This window comes from Schistocerca gregaria, chromosome X (genome assembly GCF_023897955.1).
Source record: "Schistocerca gregaria isolate iqSchGreg1 chromosome X, iqSchGreg1.2, whole genome shotgun sequence".
In the NCBI taxonomy this organism is placed as follows: domain Eukaryota; kingdom Metazoa; phylum Arthropoda; class Insecta; order Orthoptera; family Acrididae; genus Schistocerca; species Schistocerca gregaria.
Genome location: NC_064931.1, coordinates 830,871,520 through 830,898,320, shown reverse-complemented (window position 1 = coordinate 830,898,320; position 26,801 = coordinate 830,871,520). Strand labels below are relative to the sequence as shown.

Below are 26,801 nucleotides of genomic sequence, written 5' to 3'. Positions count from 1 at the left end.
GTTAAATGAGCTTCATCTGTCCATAAAATCTTCCACAGCCAATCATTGTCCACTTCTATGTGAGCAAGAAAATCTAAAGCAAAGGTCTCTTTTGGTGGCGAGTCGACAGGAAACAACTTTTGAACATGGATCATTTCCAATGGGTAGCAAAGAAGGATGTTTCATAACATTTTTTGCACCATGCTGACTTGTATGTCCAGTGTTTGGGCAATTCTCCATGCACTACATGTTTGTGCACCACCAATTGTCTCCTCCTGCATTGGAGTGACCGCTGCTTCCACTGACATCGAATCAATTCATTACCTCCCTCTACCATGTTGCATACCAAAATCACCCGTCTTTTCGAATTTCTGAATCATTCTCTCCATTTCCACGGTAGTCATCCCACCAATGCCTTTTTTCAAACCCTTCAGTGTTTGGAACTTCTGCAGAGCGATGTGTGCACAGTCATCATTCTTGTAATACAGCTATAGAAGCAGAGCGCGATCCTGCATTGAGACAGTCATGTTGAATGTCGCACATCTGAAAGGAGGAAAAACCATGTACCCATCATGTTTATACTAACTTCAGTGGGTCGTGCACAGGACTGGTGTTTTCATTGACATATTGTGACATACAGCACCAGCTATTGATTAATTTTCACACATTTTTCTTTTTCTGCTATATGTTTTCCCTCTTCTCCAATAATATTCCATTGTGATTTAATGTCATTCTGACCAGTGGTGCAATTTCTACAATGTTTTGAAAGTTTAACTCTAATTATAATCACCCTGTAGTAGATGATGATGATGATGATGATGATGATGATGGTCATGGTTTGATGTTAATAATTCTAACTTATATAAATTGCACCAGGTACTGTTCATGTCTGACAGTCACATGGCTATGATATTGCGTTCTTTTCCTTTCCTTTGTTTACAAATGTTACAAAAGTTCTTGATAGCTGCTTAGTTACACTGACCAGTGTTGTATTTTCTAACAGGTGAACCATATGCTGAATCACCTAGACAGAAGAAATATTTTAAACCAAGCTGGTGGCACAGAGACCACAATGAATCAGGTATATATTCACTATACCTATCCTGTAGTCATGTTCACAATTAGTTTTTCGCTTATGTGATTTCTATAAATATTGACAGGATAATGCTGTGAACTGTATACTGTGCAGATATAAGTTTTCTCAAATACAGTTAAATATTAGTTATACTTCATAATGGGATTGTTTGATATATGTCATAATGGAATTGTTAGGAAGAAATGAATGTGACGTTCTTGAGTCAGCATTAATTACTTCTATAAGTACAAAACACGCATGTGAAAGTTCCTGGTTATTGGGATGATTTTATTTCAAATTAGTATGAGACTGTGAGAGTTATTCACTTTCCAAGGCAGTTGTATAAACACAAGTTGCATGAATTTTTGCATTTAAGGCCATTTGCTGGGTAAATGTATATTTTGAAAATGGCATACATGTATGACACCATCTTTTATTGATTTATTCATATGAACTACGCCAAGGATGCAGAATGTAAGCAATTCTGTGATTTTGTTGCAGTTTGTGAACTTCATAGTGAGCTCAAGTGCCTTACTTCAGCTCGGTAGATGTCAATGTACTTTGTGCCAATAAAATAAAATTAAAAAAGGGTATTTTTATTATTATTGTTGTTGTTGTTGCACAATGCTGCTCCATATGTGATGAAGGCTGGGAAAGCTATTAAATATATTTATCATAACTTGAAGTGTCTAACATTGCTGGCCCATGCGCTGCATCATGTTACTGTAAAGGTGGTCAAAAATTTGATTGTGTGAATACACTGTTACAAACAATGATACAAACAAGGAAAATTGATGCACAAAATACAAAGGCTTGTTGCTGACAGCATTAATTTATATGCTGTCCTTTTTCCAATTGAAGGTACTCTTAAAAGCATTTGTCCATGTTGCTTGATTTAACTATATTCTTCCAGTTGTAGCTGTGCCACCCCCCCCCCCCCCCCCCCCGTCCCCCACAACCTTTTTTAACCAGTTGGGGTACCTGGATTAATGCTGTCATCTTTTACTGTGGTAATTTTGATTACGTTGTCAGTAAGAGACATTGAATTCCTACAGATCTACAGAAGTTGACATCTGTTTGCTTCATTCTGCTGAAGGGCCTTAAGGTTCTGCAACGTAAGATTTTTGCATCATTTTTGGATTGTAGGCTTTTGAGGTCATAATGAAATTTGCATTAAAGATGTGGTAGTGATATCCTAAGAAACAGATATGAAGCAAGATCATATTTACATCAAAACAGATTGTGTTCATTTTCATTTGGAAATACCAAAGTTAGAAGCCACAGATGGAGTCCCAGACAGTTATTGTAACGGTTAAAAATCTTTGCAGTCATCCTGTGGAGAATTGGGTGTTGCTGTTTTTAGGATAACAAAGTTATCAGATCATATCCTGATTTTGAGTTTACAAAGATGTCCAAAAAATATGTTGCAGCAAAATTGTAACAAAAACTATCAAATTGATCAGACGTTGTCCAAAATATCTTCACCTAAGTATGAATCTGTCACTTATTGTGACATAGAAACATCATTTTCTGTAGCATATTTCAATTCTATTTCTGCCTTATTATGCGTATTTAATGATGTGACATTGCATGAATGGATACTATTGATAGTGCATGAAAATCTGGGTTCTAGTAATAATATCATTAGTAATTTAATAAGTAAAGATATTAGCTCACCAAACAATTTAGGTGTTGTGTTAGTGATACAAACACAAAGAGACAAGACATGCCTGCAAGCTTTCAGATGACATTTGGCACATTGTTTAATCAGCTTGGAAGTTTCAATACTACACACACTCCCATGCAGAGTGAAAAATACGGTATATACTCGAGTATAAGGCAATCCTGAATATTAGATGAGCTTCCCCCAACTCCCCTCACCTTTTATGAGTCGTTGACATTATGCCTATTCTGTATTTATGCAATTTATTTATTGCTGACATTTTGATATGACATGGGGAAATTAAATAAACAAAAGAAAATTTTTGTAATTATACTCTGCATTCTCTTCTTGGTGTATCTGTAATCCTATATTTTGTATTTTCTTGCCTGTCCACATATGTACCATCAAATGTCTGTTTTTCACCTGTGCTCTGCAGATACGTACATGGGCATGGGGAGGGGAAAAGGTTGTTGCTTATGAATTCAACATACAGCAGATCATTTGGTCAGGTCTTGTAAGTGGACATCCATTGCTGCCATTAAATGACAGAATATTAGGAAAATAAAGAGAATATATTCAAATTTTCAGTACGCAATGCATACAATTTAGGAGGGTGAACTACTAATTGAATTGGGCAGCAGAAGGGGAGCTAATTCATGTTAACTTACATTGATGGCCAATCATGAAACGTAGAACTGGAGGCTTTGCCTGTCATGAAAGACGTTTGTTCTGCTTGAGGTGTGGTTCACAAGAGAGCGAGGCAACTGTGTTCTGCACTGTAATATGCTCCAGCATCCTCACATGTAACATGTATTCCACACATGCTGTTTGCCAACACCAATGGTGTGAATTCACTAGCAGTTTCAGCAGAGGGCTAAGGGCATCTCTTAAGTGCACCGTGAACTGGACAGAACAGCATTGGTTCTGAAGGCAGATAACTTGTGTCATGTATGCACTACGGACGTTGCTCTGGGAGCTTCTAAATAAATTTTTTTAAACCAGTTCCTTAAAATATTCATGAACTTGCTGCCACCCTGTACATTGCTTACCCCTTCCAGAGGAGTGGTGACCCACATTGTTTACGAAAGGAAAAATGGTTTGCCCTAGTGGGAGCCTTAATGCTGTGGAAGACTCCTGTTACAATTGTATTAATTTAGTGTAAGTGGCAGGGGACTTAGATATAGTCAAGTTTACCAAATTTCATGAGTTAAAAAAACGGTAAAATATTAACTGTTCAGATTTTTCGCAGCAATGCAATAGCTCCTGTAATAACTGAAATAATCATCGTCCAGATTATCAGTTCTTAAAATGTATGAAGTTAAAAATCATTCCAGAGAGCTTCACAAGGGAGGATTGAACTATTGTGGTTTCTGTTATGTTGAGGAGAAAAAAAATCTATTGTTAATTTAGTGTTTCAGAAGTAAACTAATTGTCATAGAAAGCAGATGCTGTCCAAACTGAATCAGCACTGATCTTTTAATGGTTTACAGGCCCTCCTAACATGTTTAGTTGTTTGTGTTGTCTGGAAAATATTAATCTCGTTTCCACATAGCTGAACTAAAATCAAAATATTAAATGCAACAACAACATGACAGAAGACTTAGTTCTGTAATAATCAAAGTATTTGGTTTAAAAAACATAATAAATCAGCTTACTGCAAAACATTAACACATGGTGTGGGTTAGAACTGGACTAAGTGAATTTGAAAAAGGTTAATAACCTAAGTAAAAACTTGCTATGTTGTGTGACTATATTTGTGGCTAGTAGTTGCACAAAGTTTCTCACAGTACAAAATATTAACACATTTCAGTAAAATGGAGGTGTCACTTACTAAGTCATAGATATAGTGTACCTTAAACCTTGTATAACCCGAACCTTATCTATATTAACTCATGTTAATATATCTAAAAACAAAGATGATGTGATTTACCAAACAAAAGCGCTGGCAGGTTGATTGACACACAAACAAACACAAACATATGCACAAAATTCAAGCTTTCGCAACCAACGGTTGCTTCATCAGGAAAGAGGAAAGGAGAGGGAAAGATGAAAGGATGTGGATTTAAGGGAGATGGTAAGGAGTCATTCCAATCCTGTGAGCGGAAAGACTTACCTTAGGGGGAAAATAGGACAGGTATACACTCGCACACACACACACACACATATCCATCCGCCCATACACAGACACAAGCAGACATTTGTAAAGGCAAAGATTTTGGGCAGAGATGTCAGTTGAGGCGGAAGTACAGAGGCAAGGATGTTGTTGAAAGACAGGTAACGTATGAGCAGCGGCAACTTGTAATTAGTGGAGGTTGAGGCCTGTAGTATAACGAGAAGAAACAATATACTGAAGGGCAAGTTCCCATCTCCAGAGTTCTAACAGGTTGGTTTTAGTGGGAAATATCCAGATAACCCAGACGGTGTAACACTGTGCGAAGATGTGCTGGCCGTGCACCAAGGCAAGTTTAGCCACAGGGTGATCCTCATTACCAACAAACACTGTCTGCCTGTGTCCATTCATGCAAATGGACAGTTTGTTGCTGGTCATTCCCACATAGAAAGCTTCACAGTGTAGGCAGGTCAGTTGGTAAATCACGTGGGTGCTTTCACATGTGGCTCTGCCTTTGATCGTGTACAACTTCAGGGTTACAGGACTGGAGTAGGTGGTGGTGGGAGGGTGCATGGGACAGGTTTTACACCGGGGGTGGTTACAAGGGTAGGAGCCAGAGGGTAGGGAAGGTGGTTTGGGGATTTCATAGGGATGAACTAAGAGGTTACGAAAGTTAGATGGACGGAAAGACACTCTTGGTGGAGTGGGGAGGATTTCACGAAGGATGGATCTCAGGGCAGGATTTGAGGATCATATCCCTGCTGGAGAGCCACACTCAGAGTCTGATCCAGTCCCGGAAAGTATCCTGTCACAAGTGGGGCACTTTTGGGGTTCTTCTGTGGGAGGTTCTGGGTTTGAGGGGATGAGGAAGTGGCTCTGGTTGTTTGTTTCTGTACCAGGTCGGGAGGGTAGTTGCGGGATGAGAAAGCTGTTTTCAGGTTGTTGGTGTAATTGTTCAGAGATTCCGGATTGGAGCAGATTCGTTTGCCACGAAGACCTAGGCTGTAGGGAAGGGACTGTTTGATGTGGAATGAGTGGCAGCTGTCATAATGGAAGTACTGTTTGCTTGTTGGTGGGTTTGATGTGGACGGACGAGTGTAGCTGGCCATTAGACAGATGGAGGTCAATGTCAAGGGAAGTTGCATGGGATTTGGAGTAGGACCAGGTGAATCAGATGGAACCAAAGGAGTTGAGGTTGGAGAGGAAATTCTGGAGTTCTTCTTCACTGTGAGTCCAGATCATGAAGATGTTATCAATAAATCTGTACCAAACTTTGGGTTGGCAGGCCTGGGTAACCAAGAAGGCTTCCTCCAAGCGGGCCATGAATAGGTTGGCATACGAGGGGGCCATTCTGATACCAAGGCTGTTCCCTTTAATTGTTGGTATGTCTGGCCTTCGAAAGTGAAGATGTTGTGGGTCAGGGTGAAGCTGGCTAAGGTAATGAGGAAAGACGTTTTAGGTAGTGCGGCAGGTGATCGGCGTGAAAGGAAGTGCTCCATCGCAGCGAGGCCCTGGATGTGCAGAATTTTTGTGTGTAAGGAAGTGGCATCAATGGTTACAAGGATGGTTTGCGGGGGTAACAGATTGGGTAAGGATTCCAGGCGTTCGAGAAAGTGCTTGGTGTCTTTGATGAAGCATGGGAGACTGCATGTAATGGGTTGAAGGTGTTGATCTACGTAGGCAGAGATACGTTCCGTGGGGGCTTGGTAACCAGCTACAATGGGGTGGCTGGGATGATTGGGTTTGTGAATTTTAAAAAGAAGGTAGAAGGTAGGGGTGTGGAGTGTCAGTGGGGTCAGGAGGTTGATGGAATCAGCTGAAAGGTTTTGTAGGGGGCCTAAGGTTCTGAGGATTCCTTAAAGCTCCGCCTGGATATCAGGAATGGGATTACCTTGGCAAACTTCATATGTAGTGTTGTCTGAAAGCTGACGCAGTCCCTCAGCCACCTACTCCCGACAATCTAGTACCATGGTCGTGGAACCCTTGTCCACAGGAATAATGACGATGGATCAGTCAGACTTCAGATCACGGATAGCCTGGGCTTCAGCAGTGGTGATGTTGGGAGTAGGATTAAGGTTTTTTAATAATGATTGCGAGGCAAGGCTGGAAATCAGAAATTCCTGGAAGGTTTGGAGAGGATGATTTTGAGGAAGAGGAGGTGGGTCCCACTGTGACGGAGGATGGAACTGTTGCAGGCAGGGTTCAATTTCGATAGTGTCTTGGGGAGTTGGATCATTAGGAGTAGGATTAGGATCATTTTTCTTCATGGCAAACTGATATAAACTCATGTTAAAGTAAAGAAGTACAAAGCCTTTTTTATACCGACAAAATCCTGGCATAAACTAGCCAGAGCATCTAATGAGTTATCACTGCCTTAAATTGGATACATAATTGGAAAAGGCCAGTGCAGCCACATCATAGTGAAAATCTCAGAAAAGCAAAAGGAAATATATACCTATTCATTTAAAAACCATTTTAAATTACCTCATGGGATGGTAGCATGTAGATATATCACTTAGTTTTACGCATGAAGTAATTAGTTAAAACTGAGACAAATAATAATTAACAAGGTTGAAATGGGACCAAATAGTCTTCTGAAGGGTGACTTGTTTGTGTGACTGATAATATAGGTCTCAAAATGGGTAGCTGTAATTAATATTTCTCATAAGTAAATGCTCAACATAGAACACAATATTGTCCAGTGCACTTAGCTCATCTGCAGAGCAATGGAATATCAGTTACAAAAATCAGATGAAGGTTTGCAGTATAATTGTACTGTGAACAATAAAAAATAAGTATAATAGACACCGCAAAGAGGGGCTCCACATTCTAGATTTGACAACAAAACAAAACATGCAATGAAGAGGACTTGTAATAAGTAGCATTTTGGAAAAACTTTAGTAAGGTAAACTTTATATATCCATTTGAAAGAAAAAACAAAAATCTTGTCAATAAAAGAGATCTACAAGTGAAATATAGTATAATACGAAAATTCTACAACAAAGCTGAACAACAAAAGTTGTTAAATTCACCACATGACAAAGATCTATACAGTAGATGATAGAGGGTACCATTAAACACCTCAAACTCTTCAGAAATACATATACTTCCTACATAATACAAATAGGAGTGCACCTGGGCCATCCTCAAAAATTAATAATTGTCACTTATTTGTTTATTTACACATTTAGCTCCATATGACCAAATTGAGGAGCAAATCTCCAAGGTCATGGAATGTGTCAGTACATTAAATTACAACACAAAAGTAATACCAGATAAATTAAAATGTCTATGAACCCAAAACGTCAAGGCATTAGTTTAAGTAAACACAGTCAGAAATTAAAAATAGGAAACAGTTTAATTTTTTAAGCAACTTCTTGACAGAATAGAAGGAGTGACCCATGACAAAACTCATCAGTTTCCATTTGAAAGGGTGTGGATTACAGCTGAGATTTTCGAATTCTTGTGGTAGCTTATTGAAAATGGATGCAGTAGCATCACAAAAGTTAAGGAAGTGCAATCCAAATGCAGATTGTATTTCTTCCTAGTTTTAAATGAGAGAAAGCTGCTAATTCTTGGGAATAAGCTGACGACAATAAAGAATATATATATTGAGAGGCCAATGTCAGAATTGCCAGACTAGTGAACAGGGGTCAATAAGAGACTCGTGAACTTACACCACTTGTTGCCCGAACTATCCATTTCTGACCCAAAAATATCCTTTGAGAATGGGAAGAGTTACCACAAAATATAATACCATATGACATCAGTGAATGAAAGTAAGCAAAGTAGACTAATTTTCATGTTGAACGATCCTGATTTCAGATACCGTTCAAAAAGTAAAAATGGCAGCATTTAGCCTTCAAACAAGATCATGAACATGGGCTTTCCATGACAGTTTACTATCCATCTGAACACCTAGATATTTGAACTGTTCAATTTCACTAATCATATGCCCATTAGGTGAAATTAAAACGTAAGTGTTTGTTGGAATGTGTGTTAGAAACTGTAAAAACTGAGTCTTACTGTTATTTAGGGTTAGTTTATTTTATAATGGCTATGAACTTATGTCATGAACTGCACTATTTGAAATCAAGCCAGTGTTCCACACAGCATCCTTTACTATGAAGCTAGTGTCATCAGCAAACAGAAATATTTTAGAATTCCCTGTAATACTAAAGGGCATATTAATTATATAAATAAGGAACAAAAGTGGCCCCTACACTGGTCCCTGGGACGTCCACCGTTTGACCATGCCCCACATCACAGCCATTCTCAACATTCTGAATAAAGGCCTTTTGCTCTCTGTTGCTAAAGCAAGAGGTGAACCAATTATGAGCTACTCCCCGTATTCCGTAGTGGTCCAACTTCTGGAGCAATATTTTGTGATCAACACAATCAAATGCCTTAGTTAAATCAAAAAAGATGCCTAGCTTTTGAAACCTTTTGTTTAATCTATCCAGTACCTCACACTGAAAAGGGAATATAGCATTTTCAGTTGTGAATCACTTATAAAGCCAAACTGTACATTTAACAGCAAATTATGTGATATAAAATAACCTAAGCAAACACTGATGACATAGAAATAGGTCTAAAATTGTTTACATTATCCCTTTCTCTCTTTTTTATAATGTGGCTTTACTACTGAGAACTGCAGTCATTCAGGAAACTGATCATTCTTGAAGGAAAAATTACAAATATGCCTAAGTACATTGCTAACATGTGCAGCTCAGTACTTTAATATTCTTCTAGGCATTCCATCATATCCATGAAAGTCCTTAGTCTTTGGAGATTTAATTATTGACCTAATCTCCTCCATGTCAGTATCACATGACAGTATTTCAGACATTAGTCTCAGAAAGGCATTTTCCAATAGAGTAATATGATTCCCTGTAGATATTACGTTTTTATTTAATTCACCAGCAGTGGTCAGAAAATGATTGTTAAACACTCTACATATATCTGACTTACCAGTAACAGAAATATGTTTACTAAAAACTGAGTTTATACTGTCAACCTTGTGCTGCTGACCGTACATTTCCTTCACAACTGACCATATGGTTTTAATTTTATCCTGTGAATTAGCTATGCTATTTGCATACCTAATACTCTTTGCATTCTTAATAACATTTTAAGCACCTTAAAATACTGTTTGTAATGAGCTACTGTTAGTTGATTGTGACTACTTCTAACATTTTGATATAATTTCCACTTTATTCTACATGATATCCTTATCCCACTAGTCAGCTACCCAGGCTGCCTTTTACTGCTAATACCATGCTTAGAGCACACTAATGGAAAGCAGCTCTCAAAGAGCATGAAAAATGTGTTAAGGAAAGTGATACATTTGTCATCTATATTATCTGCATTAGAAACACCCTGCCACTCTTGTTTCTTAAGGAGGTTTGAGGAACAGTTTTTTACCATTGGGGAATCTTTCCAACATAGTTTGTAATTACATGTAACATTTGTTTGAATGCAAAAGCCTTTTAGTGTCATAATTTGTGCATCATGGCCTGAAAGGCCATTCTCCCTTTTACTAACGGAATGCCCATCTAGTAAAGAAAAATGAATAAAAATATTGTGTATGGCTGTGGTACTGTTCCCGTGCACCCTGATTGGGAAAACCACAGTCTGCATCAGATCATATGAATTTATGACATCTAACAACATTCTTTTTCTCACAACCTCATATACAAAATTAATATTGAAGTCACCACATAAAACTAATTTCTGGTACTTAGTATGAAGTTAATCAAGAACCACCTGTAGCTTGAGCAGAAATTCTCAGAAGTCAGAGTTAGCATACCTATAAACAACAACTATTAAAAGTTATGTTTTACTCAGTTCAACTGCCCTTGCACAACATTCAAATACCTGTTCAGTGCACTGCCATGATATTTCTATGAATTCAAATGGAATACTGTTTTTTATGTTCATAGCCACTACCCCACCCCACAAGGAACTCTTCGAAAAACAGCCAGCTAATCTGTATCCTGGTAAAGGAAGCCTCAGAACTGTCAAATTATTTAAGTGGTGCTGCAACATAGCAGTAATTTTGGAGTCAACATTTATAAGCAGTTCACTAACTTTATCTGTAATACCTCTTATCTTTTGATGACATATGCTAATTCTTCTCAACTTGGATACCTGAGATTCTCTGAAGGTGATTCCTTTGTTAGAGGGACTTCCTTTTAGCAGCTATACCTATGAGCTGACTTAAATCTAAAAAAGGTGCAGCTCTAACACCAGCTACTACAGGAATTCTTCCATAGTGATCCTGCCACCACCCACTACACTGTCACCTATAAGAATTGCCAACTTCCCCTTCCCATAGCTATTGAGGTGCAGGTCATGTCTAGTGAAATCCGATCTGCTGTTAGACTCAACTAGTACCACTGCAATGTGACAACGACTAATATTTATACTCTGTATAATACTCTCAGTACATTGTCACTGAAAATCTATGCAGTTTGTTACTTATAAATCATACCATAATATGTAAATTACTCTTAATTATGACAGACAAGATGAAGAAGGATAAGAAAAGTGGTAGCGTGCTGGGATGTACCTGGCATATAACAAGGCGACAGCTGTGGCAGTCCATGTCTTTGAACCATGTGGTCTCTGCTTTATTAAGCATTCACTGGTAACATAGCCTGCAATTTAAATGACTCTGAAAGCATTATCTCAATTGGAAGCTCAATGATGGTAAAATGAATCATGGTTAACGGTTCAGCTCTGACCTGTTGGTGTGTTAGCATAAAATAGACAATTCAACATCACTAAATCATTTGCTGTCATACAATTAGCAACATAATTAGCATTTATAGTATCCTCCTTAGCTTCCACAACAGAACATTATCTATACAACAGAAATAACATCACTTGAAACAGCTGACAGAAGAACCCTCCCCTGTTCATAATTGCCTTTGATCATATGAATGACGAGACCTCTTGTCTGCTCACAAGTAACCTAAATAAAACAATGTCTTACATCTCATCATATCAACAATAGTTCGCTGCCCTCTGGGAGATAACAGTCAGAAGTCATCATATCCTTTGTGCATTGGGTTAACCAGACAAGCAACTACCACTTATGAAAATCAGAAGTCGTGGACAGAAAAAGAATAAAAGGTCAGCAAAGACAATGTAGAGAGATGCATAAAGAAGAGAAAGAGAAGGCAGAATAAGTTCACTCCTTTCATTCCGCAATCCAGCATGTCACACTGCATCTGCATCCTATCGGCTTTGGCCTCGAGTCACCTAATACCAATAGCAAACTGATACACAATACCAGGATCATTAGACGCTATGGTTTGTCACATTTCTGACAAGGCCTAGACACTGATTTCATGTCTGTGCCTGGTCTTTCAATAAAAATAAATCCCCATCAAGGTAAAAAGATGTAGTGCTGCAACGATTTTGGAAACATTGCATGTGCAGTTTGGCGGCATAGGGTCTATAGAACCCTTAAGGTGCTCACATCTGTGGAACAAGAAATAGGAGCCTACTTTCATCAGAGAGCACAGAATTGATGCTTACAGGAAAGAAGAAAAAAATAGAATGGATCATGACATGAAAATGAAATGAAAGAAAGTGTTATGAACAGCTTGGGACTCTGTGGTTACCAAACACAATGTGCGATCTACACATCCATGGAGATTAATCGAAAACTCTCAAAAATATATCTTAAGAAACTTCTCATCACTACAACTAAGTGAAGTACTTGAACAACAACAACAACAACAACAACAACAACAACAGAGTTTAAAACATGTATAGAAATCTACTACAGTAAACAGGTTCAATGGAAGCGACTGTCAAATGGGGCCAATATGCTCAAAGCATGTACTTGCGCAATGAGACGCAGCTCAGTGTACTCACCATGCACATGGTTGAGTGGTGAGCTACGACAGGTTGGCAGTAGACTTTGTCCCAGACGCTGGTATGTGCAGATGCAGTATCTCATGTGGCATTGTATCCTATGCACTGCAGCACCCAGGCTCGGCTCACAGCAGAATAACAGCCATGAGTTCTGACTGACCACACAAAATCGAACATAAACAAAAAGTAAACAACCGCCCAATAGACCAAGCAGTGGGAACGAATCAAGTTTCTGATACCATTGTACATGGGGAGGGAGTGGGAAGAAGGTTGTTACATACAGCTTATGTCTACAAAGTGCAGCAGGTTGAATGATGTGGTCTTTCAAGTGGGCATCCAGGACTGCTGTTAAATGAGAGAACAGGAAATTAGGTAACTAAATAGAATATATTCAAATGTGTAGTATACAAAGAGTATGCCTTGGGTGGAAGATACCAGGTTTAGGCCAGTGTAAGATGACAAACAACTAAATAAATGAGCAACGGATGTGGAGGTGGTACATGTTAAGTTACGTTGCTGGCCAGTCATGAAATACAGGGCCAGAGGCTCTGCCTGCCATGAAAGATGTCTGTTTTGCTCAAGGTCTGTACCACAACAGACTGAGGTAACTGATTTCTGCACTGTAGGATTCTCCAGCATTGATACACCTGGCCTGTATGCCATGTATGCTATTGGCTAAAACTGATGGTGTGAATTCACTAGCAGTTTAGCAGACGGCTGAGGGTGTCTCTTGTTAACAGCTTTAAGTGGACCGACTGCCTTTGTTCTGAAAGGCAGGCAACTTGGCCCATAGACACAGCAGAAGTAGCTGTGGGAGAAAACTTGTACAGATTTGACTGGGGACTTCTAAATAAAATTTGTAAAATCAGTTCCCTAAAATATTCCCTGACTGGTTGCCACCCTGTTCAGATGTTTATTTTGCTTGGTTAATTTGTTTTCGCATTCAGCACAAATAAATATTCTCATCTTAACCATTATAATGAAGAATGTTAAGGAGGACAGATATAGTTCTGAATGAAAGAAGGGGAAGAACTAACAGCAGGAAACAGTCATTTAACTTGGACACCTGGTAACCATCAATTACATAACAATACAAAGAACTTCATTGCCCCCTTAAGGTGTAATGGTCATAATTTTTTTATGTCATTGGTTGTTATTTCATCGAAAACTTTTGGTTGTGGTATTCCATGATGGAATGTGGTGCTTCATTCACAACTTTCTCAAAAGAAGCCACATAATCTGCCCCCATAAGATGCTTCTTAGAAGTGAACAGATAACTTTGTCTCCTATAGCCGAATGCAGTATACTTTTGACCATTTCTTGCTAGCAGTCTCTGAGAGAAAGTCACTATCATGTCTGTGTTTATTGGTATCTTGATGATATTGAACATTAGTATGGGATCTTAGTACTAGTAGAAGTAGAAGTAGAAGTAATGGTAGTATCAGCTTTATTCCTGTGTAGATCTCTTTTAACAAGGATGTAGGACATGTCAAAGTATTTAAAGTGTAGATCAATTGAAAATAAGCTAATTCATATACACATATATTTACAGGCTTCTAGTTAAAGGTAATCATTAGATTTACTCCTGGTATACAATACAATATTTAATAATGTAATGCCACAATGTTCACTCACGTCTCACTATCAGTCACTGCCCATACTATACACACATTATTTCATAACACTTCACTCACTACACACACACACACACACACACACACACACACACACACACACACACACACACACACACACAGATGATCTCTGGGCCATTTTCTTTACCACAACTTCCCATTTGCTATCCTGGAAAACTGAGTCAGCATCCCTCCATAATGAGTGGGATGTTGAGTTCAGAAAGAGGAAGAGGTGTTAGTATTGTGCTCTGCGTAGGTTGGGGGTAAGTATTTCTAGAAAGGAAAAAGTTGGGAAAAAACATAAAGTGAAGGTTTTATGTGGAATGTTGCATCTATTATTTTTTATTTGTAAAACATTTTTTTAAAACCCCTACTGTTTTTTTTTATTGAAGTATACCTTAAACATATTGCATGACAAATGCTTTTTAGCTGCCTTTTTAAATAAGTGTGTTTTTGCAATTTATTTAATCTCTATTAGTAATTTATTGTACAGTTGTATTCCTTGGTAGAAAATTCTGATTTGAGTTTTATGATAATTTTTTTTGGTAAATGTAAGTTGAGTCTATCTCTTGTGGCATGTTCATCTACAGAGCGGTTTGTGCAGTAATTACCAATGTTATTTTTGACACGTACAACTGACTGATAAATGTATTCACATGGAGGAGTTACAATTCCCAGTGTTTTGAACAGAGCTTTACAATGAGCTCGATTAATACTTTTGGGTATTAACCCATTGGCTTGTTTCTTGAGTTTGAAAAATGTGTTCTTATTTTGTGTGTTTCTTCCCCAAAAACAGAATGCCATAGCTAAGAATTGAGTGTGTATATGAATAATATGTTAGTAAAAGACACTGCATGTTACACACCAATGATAGCATTGTAAGGGCATAACACTCTGATAATATTCTGTTTGCAAGTTCCTTTGTGTGTTCACACCCCTTCAACTGAGAATCAATATTCATTCCTAGAAATTTTGAGTTTGTTACACAGTCTATAGAAGTGCTATATACATTTAATTTAACATTGTCATTTTTCCTCTTGAAACTGAAGTTCATGGCATTAGTTTTCATTATGTTCAATGTCACTTTATTGCTTTCTGACCAATCATAAACTTCCTTGAGAGTTTCATTTGCTTTCTCGGCAAGGATTCTCTTGTTTTCACACTGACTATAATATTGCTGTCATCAGCGAAGAATATTTTTCACCATGAGTAACACTACTGGAAAAGTCATTGATGTATATCAGGAAATTGTGGTAGAAATTTAAGAATTCTAGATCATTGTGAATCTTTTTCATGGAACTGAGGTGTTTATGTGTTTGGTAGGACTTCTTAATACCTGCTTTTGTGAGATGTTGATATGTATGAATACTTTTGGAACTACCTTGTCAAAGTCCAATTTAAACAATGTGTACAATTTAGAGAATTTCATATTCACATTGGTTTCCTTATACACTTCGTCCCAGCTTTGATTTATAGTTCTTTTGAAAAATCTTTTATTTTTATTAATGATGGATGTCATTGTAACCCTTGTTTCACTATTGACCAATAGAGACATGCCAAACATTTGAAGGATGTTTATGAAGGTGCTGCTGGATTCATTTATGGTATTAGTGTTAATGTTAATGTCCCTACACAGAATTATATTGACCTTTATACTAGAGACTTTATCTCGAACTTCTGTTAACTTCTTGAAAAAAAGTGTCCACACTACGACTTGGAGAACTATACACTCACAAAATGATTAATTTTTTGGTGATATCAACTTCTAATAGTTGTATTTTATGTTTTATTGATTGCATGTTTTGATGGAGGGTTGTAAATTCTTTGAAATGCCCCATGTTGCTCTTTCCAATGGTTTGTTTTTCTTTGTGACATCTTTTGTATATGATATTGAAGGTATTAAAATCTGTCTTGTGAGTGATTGTTTAAGTATTTTTTGAAGTGCTGAAGATACTCTTTAGCAGGGGAACCTGTTGTCTGGATTTATCCGAAAAAGACCTACTTTTCCTACCTATGACAACAGGTATTTGACCATGTGTGGCCCGAGATCCACCCCCTAAACTTTCATGAATCGGCTGTACCAATGTTCCCGTCCCAGCCCTAGTACCTTACTCCTATTAATTTGTGGTGTATTGACTTCTTCACCACGTAACCTTTTTTGTGAAACATCACCTCTCACTCTCTTTGGTGTGCTGCAAGACCAGTATTTATTCAATAATGCTTCAACAAATTATTTATATGATTTACATGTTTCACTCAGTTAATCCTGTTCCCCATGATTTTGCTTCTCCTTTGAACCTACTCATCACGAGTTTGATTTTTTGTTGTTCTGCTGTGTTTTCAGGCAAGATGCCCTCAAACTGTCTAATGGGAAGCTACTGGGTGCATAGTTACCTTACAAGAGAAATGATGCAATTTATACACATTAGTGTGATTTTCTATGTCACATATGTGAACTATACGTTTTTTTTTATTTCTTGTTCACACCAAATTTGTACTTTTGTTTCACTTCATTTTCTGTTTTATATTGCATATCAGGAAGTGCTTTTTGCTCTATTTTTCTCAGTTTTTCCTGAATCACACTTGTGTTGCCTTTACAAGAAGATTATGCATGTGAAATATTATGCCTAAGTATGTAATGGTCATTATTGATACTTTATAAATTATTACGGTATATTCTATGTTTCTCATTACACACTTTGGTAGATTTGCTTTGCTCTTGCTTTATGTTACTAATGTCATTAATTGTTTTTTATGTTACTCCATTTTGATCCTGCAAATCCTTGATTTCATGGTCAATCTACATATTAATTTCTGACTTACAAACTTCTAATTTCTTACCCCATTCTTGTTTTTCATACTCCAGTTTCTCGCAGCATCCTTCAGATTTCACTTCAAGGTTTATAACCTTTTGTTCCAGTGCTTCAAACTTAGTATTAAGTTGTGCTGTTCCTACATTAATTTCCTTTAATCCATTATCTTTTTTCTTTTGTGCTACTTTTTGTTCTTGCAAAATTAATTTTCGCACCGACATCATATACTGATGAACATATTTATTTATTTATTGTTCGGTGGGACCAATTGAAGGAGAAGTCTCCATGGTCTTGGAACATGTCAGGACATGAAATTATAACACGATATTAGAAATGGATAAAATGAAACATATTCAGGGGACATGTCGTAAGTTTAAATAAAGAAAATCAAGAATGTAACATTTGGATTTGCTTAATTTTTCAGCTCTTCCTGGAGGTCCTCGACAGAATAGATTAGAATTAAAAGTGTTTGGGCTACTGCAAAGATTTTTGAGTTCTTGTGGTAGCTTATTGAAAATGGATGCAGCAGAATTCTGCACTCCTTTCTGCACAAGAGTCAAGGAAGTGCATTCCACATGCGGATTTGATTGCTGCCTCGTATTAACTGAGTGAAAGCTGCTAACTCTTGGGAATAAGCTAATATTGCTAACAACAAATGACATTAAAGAAAATATATACTGTGAGGGCTATGTCAGAATTTGCAGACTATTGAATAGGGGTCGACAAGAAGTTCTCGAACTTACACCACATATATCTCAAACAGCCTGTTTTTGAGTCAAAAATACCATTTTTGAATCAGAAGAATCAACCCAAAAAATAATACCATATTACATAAGCGTATGAAAATATCCAAAGTAGGCTACTTTTCGTGTTGAGCTGTCACTTATTTCAGATACTGTCCTAATGGTAAATAATGCAGCATTTAGTTTCTGAACAAGATCCTGAACATGGGCTTACTATCTATCCGAACACCTAGGAACTCGAACTGTTCCGTCTTGCTTATAATATGCCCATTCTGTCTGATCAAAATGTCGGTTCTTGTTGAATTGTGAGTTAGAAACTGTAAAAACTGAGTCTTACCGTGATTTAGCATCAAATTATTTTCCACAAGCTATGAACTTATTTCATGAACTACATTATTTGATACTGTTTCAATATTACTCACAAGATCCTTCACTACCAAGCTGGTGTCATCAGCAAACAGAAATATTTTTGAATCACCTGTAATACTTGAAGACATATCATGTATATAAATAAGAAACAGCAGTGGCCCCAGCACTGACCCTTGGGAAACCCCCACTCAACAGTGCCCCATTGGGACTGAACATCACTACCACTCTCAATATTGCAGAGAATTACCTTCTGCTTTCTGTTCTTAAAGTAGAGGTGAACCAATTGTAAGGTACTCCCCTTACTCCATAATGGTCTAACTTCTGCAGTAATAGTTTGTGGTCAACACAGTCAAAAGCCTTTATTAAGTCAAAGAAAACACCTAGTGTTCACAACATTTTATTTAATCCGTCCAAAACCTTATAGAGAAAAGAGAATATAGCATTTTCAGCTGTTAAACAATTTCTGAAACCAAACTCTACATTTGACAGCAAATTATGTGAATTTAAATGCTCCAGTAACCTTGTATATACAACCTTCTCTATAACTTTAGCAAACACCGATAGGTCTAAAAAACATTATCCCTGTCTCCCTTTTTATAAAGTTGTGTACAGGACGGCGCGTATGGGCAGGCGGTGGGCGTTATGGAATAATAGGGTAATTTTTAGAGAAAGGCCATTTATTGGCTAAAGCATGATGAAAGGGGCTACATAGGCCTAGGGAGGTGAGGGTGAGCCAGAGCTTACAATTTGGCGAAAATTGTTCGCGAAGCTACCGAAAGTTGCTGTCTGCCAAAACTAAAGTCCACAGGGCCACAGCACCAGGAGAAGTGGGAGATGTTCAATGCTACAGGGCACGCATCCAACTCGAGGGTGAGCAAGAATACAAGAGAGCGAGCCCGGCGATGGGCGGCCGGGTATGTTCAATGCACCACGTGGCTTCCTCCGCCCTGATTGGTCAGGACCGAGCAAACCGTGTGGGCAGCACAGAACTGCTAAGCGATGCCTGGGGTGGCATTACCTCGTCAGCACATGAGAGAGGCGAGCGATCAAGGTGCCCTTCATTGGTGCTGACTTCCTGTTACTAGACTGTGGGACGGAAGAATTTACAGGCAGCTAACACTGCCGGCCGTGGATTGGCCGCAATGGAAAAACGAAGTAACCGGTTGGAGGCTGATATAATAAAGTAAAATCCCCTATTGTCTGGCTCATCCTTTACACTCCTCCCTATTCCGTGGGAGCGGAGAATGTATGTGAACTCGCTCAATGTAATTATTATTTGAATGTAAACATATTTAGCTTGCAAAACAAAGTAAACATTACTTGATTAAGAATGGCCCTCACAGAAGACGGCAGGGGTCTTAATCTATGGGAGGGTATAGACACTCTAAAGACCTCCTAAGGGTCGCAAAGGAACTTATATATGTCAACAATATTGTGTGTATACAAGAATAATCATAAAACATCAAAACATCATAAAATATCAAAACAAAATTAGAAGAAAACATAGCAGTGTGAATTAGGTAAACATGTCAAGTGTTCTTGTTTGCTAAGTTGAAGTAAAAATGTCTTTTTTTTGCTTTTGTTTAATTAAGGTGAAAATGTAAACATATCACCACTGATGAGTCACTGCGGGGGCGAGTGGCATGAGGCTGCGTGTTGTGTTGTCCTCAGCAGGCAGCTTGGAGGCTGCCAGCGGGAATGGGTGTGGTCGTGGCCAGGTCCAAGCACTGGAACTCAGTGCAGGGGGGGGGGGGGGGGTATGAGGGGAGGTCCACATGGTCCAAACACATTTAGAAAGGGAGTTGTCACTAAGGGAACACTTCAGTACACTACACTAGTTTTTCCACATTAGTTGATATCTCAGTTTCACTCTTAAAACTAAGGGAGGGCACATGCCTGATAGGTTTTAGTTTTCTCTTTTTTTTTTAGGTCCATATTAGCACAACAATATGAAGAATAATAGTGACCGGCCTTATATTGGCACTGGGTATGATGGTTGTGTGGCGTTCAGTGGCGGTTTGCCATTCATTTAGGTGTGCTGACAGGCCAATGTAAGAAATTCGTCCTTTTTTATGTTTTAGAAAGTCATCAATTGATGATAGGAGGTGATCATTTGATTTATTAGATAAAGCTGGCAAGTTAGCTGACAAGAGAATCATGAATGATATAAAAAACATAAAGGGGTGCGAATACTAAGTGAGTAAGCCATAGTGGCATGAAAGGTTATTAATGGCGTTCTGACAGGAACCGTTTGCTAAAGATCTGCGCAGAGGCTATGTCAGAGTGGCAGCTGACTGCAAGGCTGAATCTCGTGCTACGTCAGAAAGACGCGCGGCAGATAACTTCCAAGGGCGGCGCCGTGTCAGACCTGCACGCGGCAGCTGAGAAGCAAAGCCGAGGCGGCTACAACTGTCAAACACTGCATGCAGGGAGCACGTGCGCAGCACAGGAAGCAAGCATCAGGTTTAAGAACGAGAGAGATGGAGCTTACTGATGCTGTTCACTACACTGTCTGAATTTTACACTCTCTCCACATGTTCTTTGGCTCCTGCACCAGATGAGCATATTTATGTTCTTCAAAGTGACGTACGTTAATGTCACAAAAGGGGTATAGCATTACTGAGTAAAGGGGAATAGATATGTGTAACCGATATAGTTTATTCACCGATGACCAACAAAATAGAAGTTGGATTACACGTGACATCAAGAAAGATGAGTTATTATAGTGGGTTCTGTTTAAAATTACATTATGCATTAGTAAATTGGTTCATAACAAAGTTCCTATGAAATCCATTTCAGCCCAAGCACAATTGTTACATTAACATGAAAATATAAAAATGAAGTACTCAAATATCATATTACATTGCTACATATGATATATCAATAAACAAACGAAGTACCTCTTTGGGCTGACCCTTTACGTGTAATAACATTCACATTATGAGAAGAAGTTTCTCATGCATTAATGTCTTTGCTAAACAATATAAAGTGAGAATGAGAAAGAAAAAATGACATTAGTTTGGTGCAGGTGGGGCATAGATTGTGTCGGATGTCAAGGCTGTTGCTAATAAGAGGAGGATAAAAATCAACGAGAATCTAAAGATTTCTATAGTGCGAACAGGAAGTGTAAGGATTTGAATTAGAAACAACTAATTTCGGCGTAATTTCTGAAGGACTTTTCCTTTATGAAGGTATAGTGCATGGCGCATCGTTGACATAACATTAACGCCTACTTAACTGTGTATCTGACAATTCTGCGACTCCAATATAGCTCCTACATACTTCTTCCTAAAACATGACACCTCTTCACAAAAAACTTCACTGTGTGAACAAATTCACCATCCTTATCCGCTCAACATCTTGCGACTAACTTTACTGTGCAACCAAATTCGCTGTCTTTATGCTCTCAACATTTTGCAACTAACTTTACTTTGCTACCAAATTCGCCGTCTTTTTTCCTCTCAACATTTTGCAACTAAACTCTCTGTCTCTATCCTCTCAACATCGTGTGACTAAACTTGCCATCTTTATAACTCCGTAGTGCTGACCTCCTCGGGCCCAGCTATTTGCGTAAAACTCCGTCTATTCTTGGGTACATCGCAGTGTCCTGGGACATGTCATACAGTTAAAAGCTACTACTTCAGCAGTCGGTATTTCTTCGGAAAATACAACAGGAAAACAAAGTCAAAGAAGGCTCAAGGTTTCAAACAGAGATTTCCATTTACTGGCGGTTTAGCTGCAGGCTAGATGCGGTTCGCATCTGATGTTGCCTGATCAGCTGTCGTCAGAGAGCACGGAACACTGGTCTCGTTAACTCTTCTTTGACATGGAAGATCAAATTCTGGGCTGAATATTTTTGTGTCTGTTGAAAGTTGACAGATGAAAGTGAGTAGGATGGACTATGCTGTGAAAATGAAAAGTGAAGAAACGACACAGACAGCTAAGGATCCGCGCGGGAGCCAACCGCGTCACAGAAGGTATGTGCCCCTGCGGGTGTGGTTCTCTTGTTCATCCAACAGACTAGGTACACGGCCAAAGCTTGCTCCTGACACCAATTTTACAGAATGGCGCGTATGGCAGGTGGTGGGCGTTATGGAATAATAGGGTAATTTTTAGAGAAAGGCCATTTATTGGCTAAAGCATGATGAAACGGGTAACATAGGCCTAGGGAGGCGAGAGTGAGCCAGATCTTACAATTTGATGAACATTGTTCACAAAGCTACCGAAAGTTGTTGTCTGCCAAAACTAAAGTCCACAGTGCCACAGCACCGGGAGAAGCGTGAGATTTTCAATGCTACAGGGCGCGCATCAGACTTGCGGGTGAGCAAGAATACAAGAGAGTGAGCCCGGCGACGGGTGGTCGGGTATGTTCGATGCACCATGCGGCTTCCTCCGCCCTGATTGGTCAGGAGCAAGCAAACCGTGTGGGCGGGACAGAACTTTCCAGAGCGTTGCCTGCTAAGCGACGCCTGGGGTGGCGTTACCACGTCAGCACATGAGAGAAGCGCGTGATCAAGGTGCCCTTCATCAGTGGTGACTTCCTGTTACTAGACTGTGGGATGGAAGAATTTACAGGCTGCTAACACTGCCGGCCATGGCTTGGCCGCAATGGAAAAATGAAGTAACCGGTTGGAGGCTGATAGAACAATACTTCAGTATTCTGCTAGATACCCCGTCATGTCCATGAAAGTTCTTGGTCTTTAGTGATTTAATTATTAACTCAATCTCCCTCTTGTCAGTATCATGGAGGAGCATTTCAGGTAACAGTCTCAGAACACTTTTTTCTAAGAGCGCTATATGATTCCCTGTTGCAACTAGGTTTCCATTTAGTTCACCTGCTATATTCAGAAAGTGATTATTAAATACTGTACATATATGCGACTTAGCAGTAACACGGACATTCCCACTACGCACTGATTCTATGTCCTCGACCTGTATCTGGAGACCAGCCACTTCCTTTACAACTGACCATATGGATTTAATTTTATCCTGAGAATTAGCTATTCTATCTGCATACCACATACTTTTTGCCTTCCTAAGAACATTTTTTAGCACCTTACAATACTGTTTGTAATGGGCTGCTGCATTTAGATTTTGACTGATTGTAACGTTTTGATATAATCACCACTTTGTTCTACAAGATATTCTTATCCCTCTAGTCAGCCACCCAGGCTGCCTGTTTGTGCTAGTACCGTGTTTTGAACGTTCTAATGGAAAGCAACTTTCAAAGAGCACAACAAAGGTCTCGAGGAAAGCATTATATTTATTGTCTAGTGTATCAGCACTGTAAACATCTTGCCACTCTTGTTCCTTGATAAGGTTTACAAAGGTCTCTACATTAACTGGATCAGCTTTCCTAAACAGTTGATCACTACATTTAACATGTGTTGCAGCACAAAAATCTTTTAGAGTTAAAATTCATCCATAATGATTTGAAAGGCCATTCACCTTTTTGCTAACAGAATGCCCTTCTAGTATTGAGGAATGAACAAAAATGTTGTCTATGGTTGTTCTACTGTCCCCTTGCACTCTCGTTGGAAAGAATATGGTTTGCATAAGATTATATGAATTAAGGAAGTCTACCAGCATCCTTTTCCTTGCACAATCACTTACACAATTAATATTGAAATCACCACATATAATTAACTTTTTGTATTTCCTATAAAGTGAACCAAAAACCTCTTCTAGCTTTAGCAAAAATGTTGTGAAATCGGTGTCTGGGGATCTCTAAATAAAAACAGTTAGAAGTTTAACTCCACTAAATTTAACCACACCTGCACAACATTCAAACACCTTTTCAGTACTTTGAAACATCAATTGACTCAAATGGGAAGCCATTTTTCAATTACATGGCTACTCCCCCACACCGCAAAGAGCTCGTAGGAAAGCTGCCAGCCAACCTGTATCCTGGTAAAGGGAGCCTCTGAATTATCTCCTTATTTCAGAAGTGTTCAGATATACCAATAATTTCAGAGTCAACATCTATAAGCAGTTCACTAACTTTATCTGTAATACCTTGTATATTTTGATGAAATATACTAATTCCCTCGTTACTCAGATACCTAAGCTTTCTCGAAAGTGGTTCCTTTGTTAGAGAGACTTCCCTTAAACAGGAATACCTACCAGCTGACTTCAATCTAAAAAAGGTGCAGCTCTAACACCCATTACTGCAGGAATTTTCCCATGAGTGATCCTACTGCCCCCACCTATGCTGTCACCTATAAGCTTTGCCACCTTCCCCTTCCCATACCTGCTGAGGTGCAGGCCATGTCTAGTGAAACCTGTCCCGCTGATAGACTCACTGAAATGTGACACATGCCTTCTGCCATCAGCGCACCCCCAAGTCTGATGTTATTACACCTGACAGCTGTATTAAGATGAGGCCGATCGTGACGCTGAAACAGTTCCACGAAATGGACATTCGTGTTGCCAGTCTGAGTGGCTATCTTTTCCATGTCACCATCTATGTCATACTTCCCTTCCCTATCAATACTATTACCAGCCCCACCCACAATCACTATCTGATCCGCTTTAGTAAAATTACTGCATAACCCCCCTATGTTAACAGTCACCTGAGCCAATCCTGCACTAGGCTCCACAATGCTGGTGACCTGGTACTCACTCCCCAACACTTCCTGCAACTGCTGGCCTACACCTCTGCCATGAGAACTACCCAACAACAGAACCTTCTTCTTTCTCTTTGGCTTTGCAACTGTCCTAGCCATCTTAACTGCTGAGGTGTGCTGTATACTTCCTACATCTACAGCTACTAGAGATTGCTCTCCACTAGACTCTGACAGTTGCTCATATCTATTGCAAACACCAATAGTAAAACTATCTGGAAATCTCCTTCTCCTAGCAGATCTCTTGCCAACAGCCAGCTCCCATCCCCCAACCCCCTTCTCCCTCCACATCCTATCTGGCTCCTCCTGTGCATTTTTCAACTGCACCTGAAGGGCACAGACCTTATGCTCCTGCTCCTCTATCAACTTACTCTTGCTACATAACCTGCTGTTCTATTAGAGGATCTCACCAGAATCCCCACTGGCTTCCCCACTGCATTCCCCCCCCCAGTGCAAATACGTCGAACAAGTCTCACACCACGATCCACTACTCACGAACCTATGGCAAAGCCCACACTTCTCACTCATGGTAAAATTTTACAGTTATTGAAACAAGAAAACTACTTTATCTAAGTTCCGCTAATACAATATGTAGATGTTAAAAGAACTAACTGCAATAAACACAGACTTACACTACTAGGGAAATAACTACTATTATTAACAGTATAATCAACAACAACAAATGAGAATATAACAAAAGACTAACACAGAAAGAAAATCAAACGTCTAATGACACAGTAATGAAACTGAAAACAGTTCTCAAAAAGTTCTTCTGAAATTATTTCACCAGAAAACACCAAGATCACCGGTTGAAGACTACTAAAGTTCCTAGATAAACCACTATACACAAACAATTAATTAGTACTTAGCTTTCATTGTGCCGCTACAGCTGCAACTGGTTAGCGCGGAATGTAAACACAGGTAAGAGGTTAAGTTGCTCGATACAAAACACTTACAAATATCAGGTCACAACACAAGAAAGGCAGAGGTGAATGAAGAAACCACTAATAAGTCACTTATGAAGTAAATATTATCTCAAAAACTGTTAAAATACGTATCTGAAACCTAAAAATATATAAAAACTTAGACAGTAAGCTCACACACAGTCATGCGCTTATGATGTCACACCAAAGAATCCCTACTGAATTGATAGGGTGTCAGCTGATGCTGTATGACAACTTAATGCATGTAACTCATCTGTTTGCTCATTAGTAATGTAGACGTCAGAGTAATTTTCTCTGATATTGTCATTCCAATCAATCACTTCATTCTGACTAGATACTACACATCCTGGGTTTACATTACCATTGTTTGCCATTAAATCTACATTTTTACTGTCTTCAGTATTAATTAATTCTACATTACCATTTAAATCATTTGTGGCTACTTCAAAATTCTCAGTGAGATCATTGGTTTTTTTTAATTCTCTATTTCAGATTTAACACCAAAGTGTGAATCTATGTTTTTACTTGAATTACTTTTGACTCAATTTAACATAAAATTAAACCCATATCTGATTTCATTACCATTTATTTGTATCTGACCCACCGAATATCACTACTGCTGTGCGACTGAATTCGATTTCTACTGCCAAGAGCACATCTCAGTTCTTTTACCCATACATTTTACTATTACTGATGTTCCAATTACAAATCTTAAGACTGCTATATGCAAGCATAAAATTTACTCTACTTTTCTTCCTTGACGTATTATTGTTGATTCTCACAGCTTTTGGCTGCACCCCTAGCTGCAATTCCGCTGTTGTTGTGTGCTGAAACAGCCACATCAGATGTGCCCTATAATGCTAACTGCACTCACCACTATGTGCTGTGACTGCACATGTTGTCCATGAATGTGTCATGCTGCTATGTGCACTGCACCATTTTGTAGTATGACGAATCTTTA

General features: G+C 38.8%; 1 protein-coding gene across 2 annotated transcripts in view; it reads left to right on the top strand.

The window, feature by feature from the left end:
* The window catches only part of LOC126299334 (uncharacterized), an 864,357-nt gene that overhangs the window by 418,553 nt on the left and 419,003 nt on the right, over positions 1–26,801 (top strand). For both annotated transcript variants that reach the window (XM_049991164.1, XM_049991163.1), the window contains exon 12: positions 983–1,060. In XM_049991164.1, the coding sequence (XP_049847121.1) occupies positions 983–1,060 (78 nt within the window). The remainder of the gene's footprint in view (positions 1–982; positions 1,061–26,801) is intronic.